This window comes from Pristiophorus japonicus, chromosome 3 (assembly GCF_044704955.1).
Source record: "Pristiophorus japonicus isolate sPriJap1 chromosome 3, sPriJap1.hap1, whole genome shotgun sequence".
NCBI classification, from domain to species: Eukaryota; Metazoa; Chordata; class Chondrichthyes; family Pristiophoridae; genus Pristiophorus; species Pristiophorus japonicus.
In genome coordinates, this window is record NC_091979.1 from 315541799 (window position 1) to 315554003 (window position 12205).

General features: G+C 51.0%; 1 protein-coding gene across 3 annotated transcripts in view; it reads left to right on the forward strand.

Annotated features, from left to right (window-relative positions):
* The window catches only part of lipf (lipase, gastric), a 77080-nt gene that overhangs the window by 58683 nt on the left and 6192 nt on the right, over window positions 1-12205 (forward strand). For all 3 annotated transcript variants that reach the window (XM_070876897.1, XM_070876898.1, XM_070876899.1), the window contains exons 8-10: window positions 2968-3114; window positions 5860-5931; window positions 6165-6236. In XM_070876897.1, the coding sequence (XP_070732998.1) occupies window positions 2968-3114; window positions 5860-5931; window positions 6165-6236 (291 nt within the window). The remainder of the gene's footprint in view (window positions 1-2967; window positions 3115-5859; window positions 5932-6164; window positions 6237-12205) is intronic.

The following is a 12205-nucleotide window of genomic DNA, read 5'->3' on the forward strand; positions in this document are numbered from 1 at the left end:
TTTTTAATTCGTTTGTGAGATGTGGGTGTCGCTGGCAAGTCTAGCAATTTATTGGCCATCCCTAATTGCCCTTGAGAAGGTGGTGGTGGTGCCTTCTTGAACGGCTGCAGTCCATGTGGTGTAGGTTCTCCAACAGTGCTGTTAGGGAGGGAGTTCCAGGATTTTGACCCAGCGACAATGAAGGAATGGCGATATACTTCCAAGAAGGGATGGTGTGTGACTTGGAGGGGAACTTGTAGGTGGTGGTGTTCCTTGGCGAGTTGCTGCAGTGCATCTTGCAGATGGTACACACTGCAGCCAAGGTGCGCCGGTGGTGGAGGGAGTGAATGTTTAAAGTGATGGATGGGGTGCCAATTAAGCGAGCTGCTTTGTCCTGGATGGTGTTGAGCTCCTTGAGTGTTGTTGGAACTGCAATTATTCAGGCAAGTGGAGAATATTCCTGACTTGTGCCTTGTAGATAGTGGAAAGGCTTTGGGGAGTCAGGAGATGCCACAGAATAGCCAGTCTCTGACCTGCTCTTGTTGGTCACAATATTTATGTGGCTGGTCCAGTTACGTTTCTGGTCAGTGGTGACCCCCAAGATGTTGATGGTGGGGGATTCAGTGATGGTAATGCCATTGAATTTCAAGGGGCGGTGGTTAGACTCGCTTGTTGGAGATGGTCATTGCTTGACGCTTGTGTGGCACGAATGTTACTTACCATTTAACAGCCCAAGCCTGAATGTCGTCCAGGTCTTCCTGCATGCGGGCATGGACTGCTTCATTATCTGAGGAGTTGCGAATGGCGCTGAACTATTGGCTCCGATAGTAACTGCGAGGGGGAGAAGGGAATGGGAGGATTTGTGGCCTGGAAACCCGGAGGTACTGGTTTCCCACTTGTCCCTCCTGGTCCACAAGCAGTGCTGTAAAGGCATTTACCTGATGGATCCGGCCCTTCACGCCTCTCTTCAGCTTGGAAACACAATTGCCAGGTGTTAAAAAATTAAAGTCAACTTAAATTGGAGGCACACGACCTCTTTAAAATTTTAATGGTTGACCCGCCTCCCGAGGGCGAATTGGTCATCCCCTGCCCTCCCCCCCACCTCCCCCAGCCCGCCTCTGTTAAAACCGGAAGGTGGTGGTTGGGTCAGGTTGCCCAGTTTTAAAATTTATGTTTGTGCAGAAACAGGTTAAGATGGATTTGATGGATGTTCAGTTTACACTACCCCCTCATAATGCTGACATTGCCAATGGAATTGCTGTGCAGCAGAATATTTTCAAAAACAAAGTTGTCTGCTAAAGGCCAAGTTGGGATTTGGTTCTCCATTTAATAAATGGTATAAGTGTAATAATAATCAATTATTATAGGAACAAGAAAAGGCCATTCAGCCTGTTAATTTGTTTCTAAACTGGCCAACTTGCACCTTGTCTACCCTGGACCCAGACTCCCTTGAATCACAGGAATTGATCCCATTCCATGTTGAATGTCACTGACTGTTGAATTGTCTGCACTGGCTCCGCTCCACTTTAAACATAGAAACATAGAAAATAGGTGCAGGAGTAGGCCATTCGGCCCTTCGAGCCTGCACCACCATTCATTCACCTCAGTACCCCTTTCCTGCTTTCTCTCCATACCCCTTAATCCCTTTAGCCATAAGGGCCATATCTAACTCCCTCTTGAATATATCCAACGAACTGGCATCAACAACTCTCTGCGGCAGGGAATTCCACAGGTTAACAACTTTCTGGGTGAAGAAGTTTCTCCTCATCTCGGTCCTAAATGGCTTACTCCTTATCCTAAGACAGTGACCCCTGGTTCTGGACTTCCCCAACATCGGGAACAACATTAGTCAGAACATGACTTTTCTGAGTTGATGAGTCAACACAGTTATTTCTTAAGTTGATCTTCTGGCTTTATTTGCTGACAGTCATGTTGTGTGCAATGTTCCCCCTAATTTTTTTAGGGTGCACGGTACCTTTAACTGGCTGCATGGCCCATTCAAGATTTTGCGCATTAGCGGTTTCTCCCATTGAAAAGTAGTCTGCGCGGGTCCTCCAGACCACTTCGTGGCCGCTCAGCTTAGCAGGAACGTTGGTTGTGTGGTTCTCCTATCTTCTACACAAAATATGTCCCGACACCCATCTTACTGATTCTGTTCATTTATTTTAACAATTTGGATAACTTCCTCCTCCCATCACCACCTTGACTTTTTTCCAATCAGACTAAAGTTAGCTTTCTGAATGCTACTTCATAGCTCGGGAATCTAAAACCTGGAACCATATTTTGTTCTTCCATATGAATCCTTTTCTAGTATTACAATCACAGCTGGAAATAATACTCCATGAAGGGTCACATTAATGCATTACAACAACTTGCATTTATATAGCACCTTCGACATCGAAAAACACTCCAAGACGCTTCACAGTTGTGTAGTAAGGCAAAAATCGACACCAAGCCAAAGAAAGCGATATTAGGAGGCAGTTACTGAAAGCTTGGTCAAAGAGGTGGGTTTTAAGGAGGATCTTAAAGGAGGAGAGGGAGCTGATGTGGATTAGAGAGGGAATTCCAAATCTGTATGATATCCTTTAGACTTGTAATTTGTTGAATCTACATATTCATCTGAATGTTTTATATCCCCTTAAAATCGCTGCCTTACTCTGCTACGACAGTAACTTTAGTTATACACGATGACGACACTTCGGTATTTGGTCAACTGGTGATTGAGAAGGAAAATGCAGTTTTCGTATTCCTTCTCGGCTTCAGTAGAATATATTTAATTTAGGAATCCTGCAAAACAGTATTTCTCAATCAATCTAGCCTTTACATTCTTGGGGATACATTTAACCTGGTTTCTCCGGAGATCCTGCCAAAGCGACGGAGACTACCTCCCACTTCTCTCATCCCCCCCCAACCCTGGTCAGTGATTATATTAGCCTGGACTTAGCAGCTGTAGATTAGTGATTTATTCATGTTCTATTTGTTCTTCAGGATACGTTTGGAAAGCGGGATTTCCTTCCACAATCCAAGGAATTAAAATGGCTTGCTACACATGTATGTAATCACGTCTTGATTGATGAGCTATGTGGCAATGTATTCTTTATAATCAGTGGATTCAATGAGAAGAACCTCAATATGGTAAGCATGACAGACGTGTTATAGATGGGGAAGGCTGGAAAAAGTACTGAATATGTATATCAAAAAATCTCCTTTAGTTCACCGAGACTGGATTTTTCGATAAATAAAACCATTGTTGCTCTGTGATGAAACAACACTGTGTTTGTAGTTGGTAATTTGCTGGTCAGTTTTTACTTGCCCTATGTTGCAAATTACTCTTTTTAAAACCTAGCTAGGAATGATCAAAACTTGTGCCCAGCAGTGGCCGGGAGGGGGCTAGAAATGTGCGTGATCTTTGAACTGGTCACCATTTAATTTAGCAGATTATGCTCTCACCATCTGGGGGAGGGATAGGGCACAGGAGAGAAAAAAAAGTTTTTTTCATAAAGGCATGTGAGAAAAACGTGGTTATTAGCAATGTTCCTTCTAATTTTATTTTTTTTGTGCGCGGTTCTTTTAACTGGCTGCATGGCCCATTTAAAATTTTTGCGCACGTACGGTTATTTCTAATGAAAAGCTGGTGAGCGGCCTGCGTGGGCCCTCCAGACCACCACGCAGCTTAGTGGAACACTGGTTGTTACAAAAAATTTGGAAGGGGGGGGAACTTTGTTGCCACAAATTTATCTGTGTTGTCAATAGTAATGTCGCATTGCTTAAAGTTTTTTTTAGATGTACGGTATTTGCTGGTTACGGTGTAGTCTCCACATTGGGGAGACCAAATGCAGTTGTGACCTTGAATTTCCTGTGACTCACCGCTTGAACTCTCCCTCCCATTGCCACTCTGATTTCTCCATCTTTGTTTTGCTATACTGTAAAGCTCAATGCAAATTTCAGGACAGTATCTTCTCTTCTGAGTGATTTGCAGCTCTGGCCTGAGCATACACTTTATAAACGTCGGACAATATCTGTATCCTCCAATAGGTGCTCATGATATGGGTGAGCCTTTTGGTGTTTGGGATTGGGGGAGGCAGGTTGATTATTTCTTTGGATGGAGACCCTTTGTCAGAACCTCAGTTGTTCATATGCCTGAAACGTTAACTCTGTTTCTCTCTCCACAGATGCTGCCTGACCCGCTGAGTGTTCCTAGCATTTTCTGTTTTTATTTCAGATTTCCAGCATCTGCAGTACAGGTGCAGCGTCGAGAATCTGGAGTTCCGGAATCTGTAATGTTCCGCAATCCGGACTCCGGACCGATCGGTGGCAGGGCCGTCCAGAATCCGTAAAATGTTCCAGAATCTGGGCCTAACGACCCTGCCACTGCCCGTCCTCGGGCCTCACCTTGCCCCGCTGCCCTTACCTCGGGGCCTCTTCGCCGGCCTGCCCGACCACTTCCTTGGCAGGGCCTGCCGACCACCTCCTGGGCAGGGCCCGCCCGACGCAAACAGCTCCTGGACAGAGCCCATCCGACCACTTCCTGGGCAGGGCCCGCCCGACGTAAACAGCTCCTGGGCAGGGCCCGCCCGCGCAAACACCTCCTGGGCAGAGCCCATCCGACCACCTCCTGGGCAGGGCCTGCCCGACGCAAACAGCTCCTGGGCAGGGCCTGCCGACCACCTCCTGGGCAGGGACCGCCCGACGCAAACAGCTCCTGGACAGAGCCCATCCGACCACTTCCTGGGCAGGGCCCGCCCGACGTAAACAGCTCCTGGGCAGGGCCCGCCCGCGCAAACAGCTCCTGGACAGGGCCCGCCCGACGCAAACAGCTCCTGGGCAGGGCCCGCCCGAGGCAAACAGCTCCTGGGCAGAGCCCGCCCGCCTGACAACAACCTCTGCGGGGCTGGACGGCCTGAACAGCTCCTCGGTGGGAATCCCCCCCCACCCCCCACCACTTTCTGACGTTCCGGAATCCGGAAATGCCCGAACTGGGCTCGGGTGTTTCTGGATTTGTGACATCAAAAAGCAATTAGAAAGTCCGAAAAAGCCCGGAATCTGGAATGTCCTCACTCCCGAGGGTTCTGGATTTTAGACGCTGCACCTGTATTTCATTTTGGATTTTCTTCATTTCTTTGTTCCCCCCCCCCCCTCTTTCCTGATTGTATTGAAATGCAGGCTTATCTTTCGGTTCTGAAGAAGGGTTGGGCACAAAACATTGATCCATCCACATGTTCCCTTGACACGTGCTGACTGACCCGCAGGGTTTCCAACATTTTGTATTTCAGTTTTGCAGTATTTGTTTTTTATTTTTAAATATTAGTATGTTTTCTACAGTAAATAAACAGGAGAACTACTTGTACATCATGTAACGATATTCGAGCAACATTATTCGAGCAGTTGGCTTTATGTTGCATTTATGCCTAGCACTAGAGTGAAGCAACGTCAGTGTCGTGTATGTTGGGTGTTTAGTCCCAAACTGACTGACACACACACTGAGATTATCCTCCGGGGATTCGAGCTCTCCTCCACTTTGATGTCCGTTCTGGCCTGGACTCTGTATTCAAGCTAAATTTACATTGTAATTGCAGCATCCTTGCAAAGAGAAACTCATCACACCCAACACTATCCTTGTAGTGTAAATGCACCCTTGGGTTTAACATGCCAACTTTGCCTATAATGTCCATTCCAAATGGATAATCTGTCCTAAATTGGAAGATTGAGTAACTATTTCTAAATCAACTGATGTAAAGCACTTAACTGACCATTTTGGGTTTTTGAATATAATCACAGTGTTTCTATAATTGTAACTAAAAATAATGTATTTTATACCTTTTCATAATCATGTTAAACAGTTAAATGACTAATTTTTCAATATTTCAAATGTTTTTCCAGAGCAGAATACCAGTCTATTCAACACACTGTCCTGCTGGAACCTCCGTACAAAACATTATCCACTGGAGTCAGGTGCGGCCCGTATTTGAGTGTCTCATTTACATCTTTGTTTAGTACAAAATATTGCAATTTGAAGTATATGAACTTTCCAAAGTGGAGATTTTCTGTGAAAGTTGACATGCAGTAATGGTGTATGCTGTCTAAAATATGGCAACAGTTTAAGGACACATTGGGTTATGCTTGTGCACTCTTAATAGATTGAGTTGGGGACAATCTTTTGATTGTGCAATATTTATGTTCTTCAGGCTGTGAAAGGAGGACAATTTAAGGCTTTTGACTGGGGTACCCACTCAAAAAACATGGCTCATTATAATCAGGTATTGTACAAGAAACCACCTGTGAAAAATTACTATGCATTTATACATGTTTCATCCTACATTTCCTGCAAACTGATTCTGGTAATTTATACAGTCATTTTTGCTTTGCATACTGCGAATTAAAAGTCAGTAAAGCTGATGAAAGAATTGGTGGACAAAAAAATTCCTTCAAGTAGCAGTTATTAGTGTCTGTGGGAAACAACAAGAATTGAGAAGGATCTGCAGAGGGAAGATCATTAAAACCACGTCACTATTATGCACATCAATGGTTAGTTACATAGGGCAATCAACAAGGCAGAAAATAGGATTGAGGTGTTCCCTTTTGACAATTGTGCTTGTTTTGATTTCTGATCACTTACAAGAACTGAATAAAATGTTCTGGGTATTTTGGGGAGGGGAGGTTAAAGAACATATCAGACTATCCATTTGGAATGTGTGCCATACAGCGCCGAATCACGGAGAGGGGGGTGGCGCTTGAAGGAGGGAAGGGGTAAAGAAACCACTTGGTGAAATGATGCTGTCCCCGCTTAAGAGACATGTATCTTGAAACTGCTGTGACCTTTGTACAATTAGGAATTTGAAGGATTGCGAACCATTCTACCTTTTTGAGTAATCATTTTAAAATTAAAAGTAGCTTTCCTGTATAATTTTGGTCTGTTTGGTATACTTTGATTAGCATACCTTGAACCAAATCTAGTTTTCCCTTCATCTAACTTCTCATTAATTATGTTCCTCATACCAAACTGTTTACCTCCAGAGTGTTAATGTTCTTTCCTTCATATTTCATGGTATAATGAGCCATCCTTTTCTTTCCTCCTAAAACTTATCCAAATTGGTAAGTGAATATTAGTTGCCTCAGAAGGCCAAAGTTCCGTAACTCTACCCTGGACCTCATTAATCTGAAAGTGTCACCTCAATTTATTTGTTAAAATACCTCAAGACAGGACTTGGGATTACAATCTGGAATGAGTCACACGACTGAAGGATCCCAATTAAGTGTGTGAGTCAGAAGATTGCATTGATTAAATCCTTCCCATTTACTCCATTGCTACTATTGATTGGATAGTTTAGTAACGTTCTAGATTAAGTTGGACATTTATTGTTAAACAAAATTTGCCGGGGTGGGAGCAACCACACTGGTTATTGGGCCTTATTGGAATCAACTCTCCAACCAACACAATTATGGGTTGGTAGACTGTCACTCACCTGCTGTCACATCAGAAGGTGTGAGATGCTCTGGAAGATGTGGATTTATGAGATCAAACAAATAACATGCACACAAATTAGCCTCTTGAACTAGCCTATGCAACTCCAAGAACTATTGCTTTGATCTCTTTCTGGATAGGCTATGCAGTTCAGCAGTCTCTCTGTCCTTTCTCATGAAGTAAGACAGTGAGTGTAATATTCATGATGCTTAAAGTGAATTGAATTTTGCCAGAAACAAATGGGTCTCAAGTTTTTTTTTATTCAAATGTGAGCTGCAGCCAAAAGAATATCGGTTGGCTACCAATTGGGATGTTCTCGTAGAGCTCACAGGAAGAAGGGCACGTGGGTTCTGGGAAAACACATTCCAAAAGAGAGAGATGACTGCAATGACTTTCACTGTTACACAGCCAACATTAACCCATATTGTTTGGACTGTGCTTGGTTCACAATGTGTTACTATTTTCTGTGTCTCAGTGCATGGCCTAGCTGCATAACAGACACATTTGAATGCTTATAGGCGAGGAACTACTAATTTAGTTATAGGCTGGATTTATTTTGCCATAATATTCCACACACCAGGCAGACATTTGGAAAACATGCATTTCATATTAAAGACTACACATTCAAAACACTTGTTACTACAAAGGCCACTTCAATACTATTAGTAGCTACATCTCTATAATTGGTTAACATCTGATCATGTGAGAAATCAGCTGGAAACTGGCTTGCCAGTGACAGACTGTGGAAGCAGTACCAATATATCTCCATGTGAGATGGAATCCTGTCCTGAGCAAGATTGCACTCGAGGTTGCTGTAGTGATGTTTTTATGAACTGGTTGGATTTTAATGTTCATTTATTATATTGAATGGCTCTGAAGATGGAAGAAACGCAACGTTCTGTAAATTTGGTGACTGTCTGACAGCAGAAACAGTTTCTATTTACCCTATCTGTTCCCCTTAATGGGCCCAAGTTTCGGGCCGCGCCTAGAATGGAGCAGCCACGACCTGGACGCCCGTTTATCGCGTCACAAAGTGCGCCTAAAAAATACTTACCAATTCTCCAGCTCCCTGCAGGTCCTCTGGAGTTGGGCGCGGCGCAGCACGAGCTGTGGGGGGCGGAGCCAGGTCCCTGCGCTGAAAACAGTGCCGGGACCTCTGCACAGGCGCGCTACAGTGGGCGTGCAAGTGCAGTAGCTCCAGGCGCCCAAAACTGTGTGGGAGGGGCCCGAAGCACGCAGCCCCGAGCCCTGGCCGAAAGGCCTCACTGGGGCTGCGTGGATAAGGCTGCACCTCCCATGCCCAGCTCCTGCTTCCTCCCGACCCGACCCCCGCTCCCCCCACCCGATCCCGGACTCGCGTGCCCACCACCCACGGACCCGACCCTACCCCGGACTCGCGTTCCCCCCCCCGCCCGCCCCGACCCGACCCCAGACTCGCGTTCCCCCGCCTTCGACCCGACCCGCGGTCGTCCCCGACCCACGTTCCTGCCCCGTTTCCTCCCCCCCCACCGGACCTGACCCAACCCCCAGCCACCTACCTGTAAATCCAGTGCCAGGGGTGGACCCCGCCCGAAGTCTTGGGCCCGGGCCGTTCAGCCTCCCTCTCCTTTCTCCCTTCTCTCCCCTCTCTCCCCTCCCTCCCCCCCTTCTTCTCCTCCTCCCCCCCCCTTCTCCTCTCCCCCCCCCTTCTCCTCCCCCCCCCTTCTCCTCCCCCCCCTTCTCCTCCCCCTTCTCCTCCCCCCCCTCTCTTCCCCCCCCCTTCTCCTTCTTCTCTCCCCTCCTCCTTCTCCTTCTCTCACCCCCCTCCTTCTCCTTCTCGACACTCCTCCTTCCCCCCTCCTCCTCTCTCCCCCCTCCTTCTCCTTCTTCTCTCCCCCCTCCTTCTCCTTCTCTACACTCCTCCTTCCCCTTCTCTCCCCCCCCCTCCTTCCCCTTCTCTCCCCCCCCTCCTTCCCCTTCTCTCCCCCCCTCCTTCCCCTTCTCCCCTACTCCCTTCTCCCCCCTCCCTTCTCCCCCCTCCCTTCTCCCCCCTCCCTTCTCCCCCCTCCCTTCTCCCCCCTCCCTTCTCCCCCCCTCCCTTCTCCCCCCCTCCCTTCTCCCCCCTCCCTTCTCCCCCCTCCCTTCTCCCCCCTCCCTTCTCCCCCCTTCCCTTCTCCCCCCCCTCCCTTCTCCCCCCTCCCTTCTCCCTCCCTCCCTTCTCCCCCCCCTCCCTTCTCCCTCCCTTCTCCTCCTCTCTCCTTTCCCCTTCTCCTCCCTCCCTTCCCCCTCCCCCTCCCTCCCTCCCTTCTCCTCCCCCTCCCTCCCTTCTCCTCCCCCTCCCTCCTTCTCCTCCCCTCCCTCCCTTCTCCTCCCCCTCCCTCCCTTCTCCTCCCCCTCCCTCCCTTCTCCTCCCCCTCCCTCCCTTCTCCTCCCCTCCCTCCCTTCTCCTCCCCCTCCCTCCCTTCTCCTCCCCCTCCCTTCTCCTCTTCCCTCCCTTCTCCTCTTCCCTCCCTCCCTTCTCCCTCCCTCCCTTCTCCTCCCCCTCCCTCCCTTCTCCTCCCCCTCCCTCCCTTCTCCTCCCCCTCCCTCCCTTCTCCTCCCCTCCCTCCCTTCCTCCCCCTCCCTTCTCCTCTTCCCTCCCTTCTCCCTCTTCCCTCCCTCCTTCTTCCCTCCCTCCCTTCTCCCTCCCTCCCTCCCTTCTCCCTCCCTCCCTCCCTCCCTTCTCCTCCCTCCCTTCTCCCTCCCTCCCTTCTCCCTCCCTCCCTTCTCCCTCCCTCCCTTCTCCCCCCCCTCCCTTCTCCCCCCCCCTCCCTTCTCCCCCCCCTCCCTTCTCCCTCCTTCTCCTCCTCCTCCTTTCCCCCCTTCTCCTCCCTCCCTCCCTTCTCTCCTCCCCCTCCCTCCCTTCTCCTCCCCCTCCCTCCCTTCTCCTCCCCCTCCCTCCCTTCTCCTCCCCCTCCCTCCCTTCTCCTCCCCCTCCCTCCCTTCTCCTCCCCCTCCCTCCCTTCTCCTCCCCCTCCCTCCCTTCTCCTCCCCCTCCCTCCCTTCTCCTCCCCCTCCCTCCCTTCTCCTCCCCTCCCTCCCTTCTCCTCCCCTCCCTCCCTTCTCCTCCCCTCCCTCCCTTCCTCCCCCTCCCTCCCTTCTCCTCCCCCTCCCTCCCTTCTCCTCCCCTCCCTCCCTTCTCCCCCCCCTCCCTTCTCCTCCTCCTCCTCCCTCCCTTCTCCTCCTCTTCCCTCCCTTCTCCTCTTCCCTCCCTTCTCCTCCTCCCTCCCTCCCCTCCCTCCTCCTCCCTCTCCCTCCCTCCCTCCCTGCTCCCTCCCTCCCTTCTCCCTCCCTCCCTCCTCCCTCCCTTCTCCCTCCCTCCCTTCTCCCTCCCTCCCTTCTCCCTCCCTCCCTTCTCCCTCCCTCCCTTCTCCCTTCTCCCTTCTCCCTTCTCCCTCCCTCCCTTCTCCCTCCCTCCCTTCTCCCTCCCTCCCTTCTCCCTCCCTCCCTTCTCCCTCCCTTCTCTCCCTCTCCCTCCCTCCCTCCCTCCCTTCTCCCTTCTCCCTCCCTCCCTTCTCTTCCCTCCCTCCCACCCTTCTCTTCCCTCCCTCCCACCCTTCTCTTCCTCCCACCCTTCTCTTCCCTCCCACCCTTCTCTTCCCTCCCACCCTTCTCTTCCCTCCCACCCTTCTCTTCCCTCCCACCCTTCTCTTCCCTCCCACCCTTCTCTTCCCTCCCACCCTTCTCTTCCCTCCCACCCTTCTCTTCCCTCCTCCCTCCCTTCTCCTCCCCTCCTCCCTCCCTTCTCCTCCCCTCCTCCCTCCCTTCTCCTCCCTCCCTTCTCCTCCCTCCCCTTCTCCTCCTCCCTCCTTCCTTCTCCCTCCATCCCTCCCTTCTCCCTCCATCCCTCCCTTCTCCCTCCATCCCTTCTCCCTTTTCCCTCCCTCCCTCCCTTCTCCTCCTCCCTCCCTCCTCCCCCTCCCTCCCTCCTCCCCCTCCCTCCCTTCTCCTCCTCCCTTCTCCTCCCCCTCCCTCCCTTCTCCTCCCCCTCCCTCCCTTCTCTCCTCTCCCTTCTCCTCCTCTCTCCCTCCCTTCTCCTCCTCCCTTCTCCTCCTCTCTCCCTCCCTTCCTCCTCCTCTCTCCCTCCCTTCTCCTCCTCTCTCCCTCCCCCTCCCTTCTCCTCCTCTCTCCTCCTTCTCCCCCTCCCTCCTCTTCTCCCCCTCCCTCCCTCCCTTCTCCTCCTCCCTCCCTCCCTTCTCCTCCTCCCTCCCTCCTCCTCCTCCCTCCCTCCCTTCTCCTCCTCCCTCCCTCCCTTCTCCCCCTCCCTCCCTCCCTTCTCCCCCTCCCTCCCTCCCTTATCCCCCTCCCTCCCTCCCTTATCCCCCTCCCTCCCTCCCTTATCCCCCTCCCTCCCTCCCTCCCTTATCCTCCTCCCTCCCTTATCCTCCTCCCTCCCTTATCCTCCTCCCTCCTTATCCTCCTCCCTCCCTTATCCTCCTCCCCTCCTCCCTCCCTTCTCCTCCCTCCCTTCTCCTCCTCCCTCCTTCCCTTCTCCCTCCATCCCTCCCTTCTCCCTCCATCCCTCCCTTCTCCCTCCATCCCTCCCTTCTCCCTCCATCCCTTCTCCCTCCCCCCTCCCTTCTCCTTCCTCCCTCCCTCCTCCCCCTCCCTCCCTCCTCCCCCTCCCTCCCTTCTCCTCCTCCCTCCCTTCTCCTCCTCCTTCTCCTCCTCTCCTCCCTCCCTTCTCTCCTCCTCCCTTCTCCTCCTCTCGTCCCTCCCTTCTCCTCCTCTCTCCCTCCCTTCTCC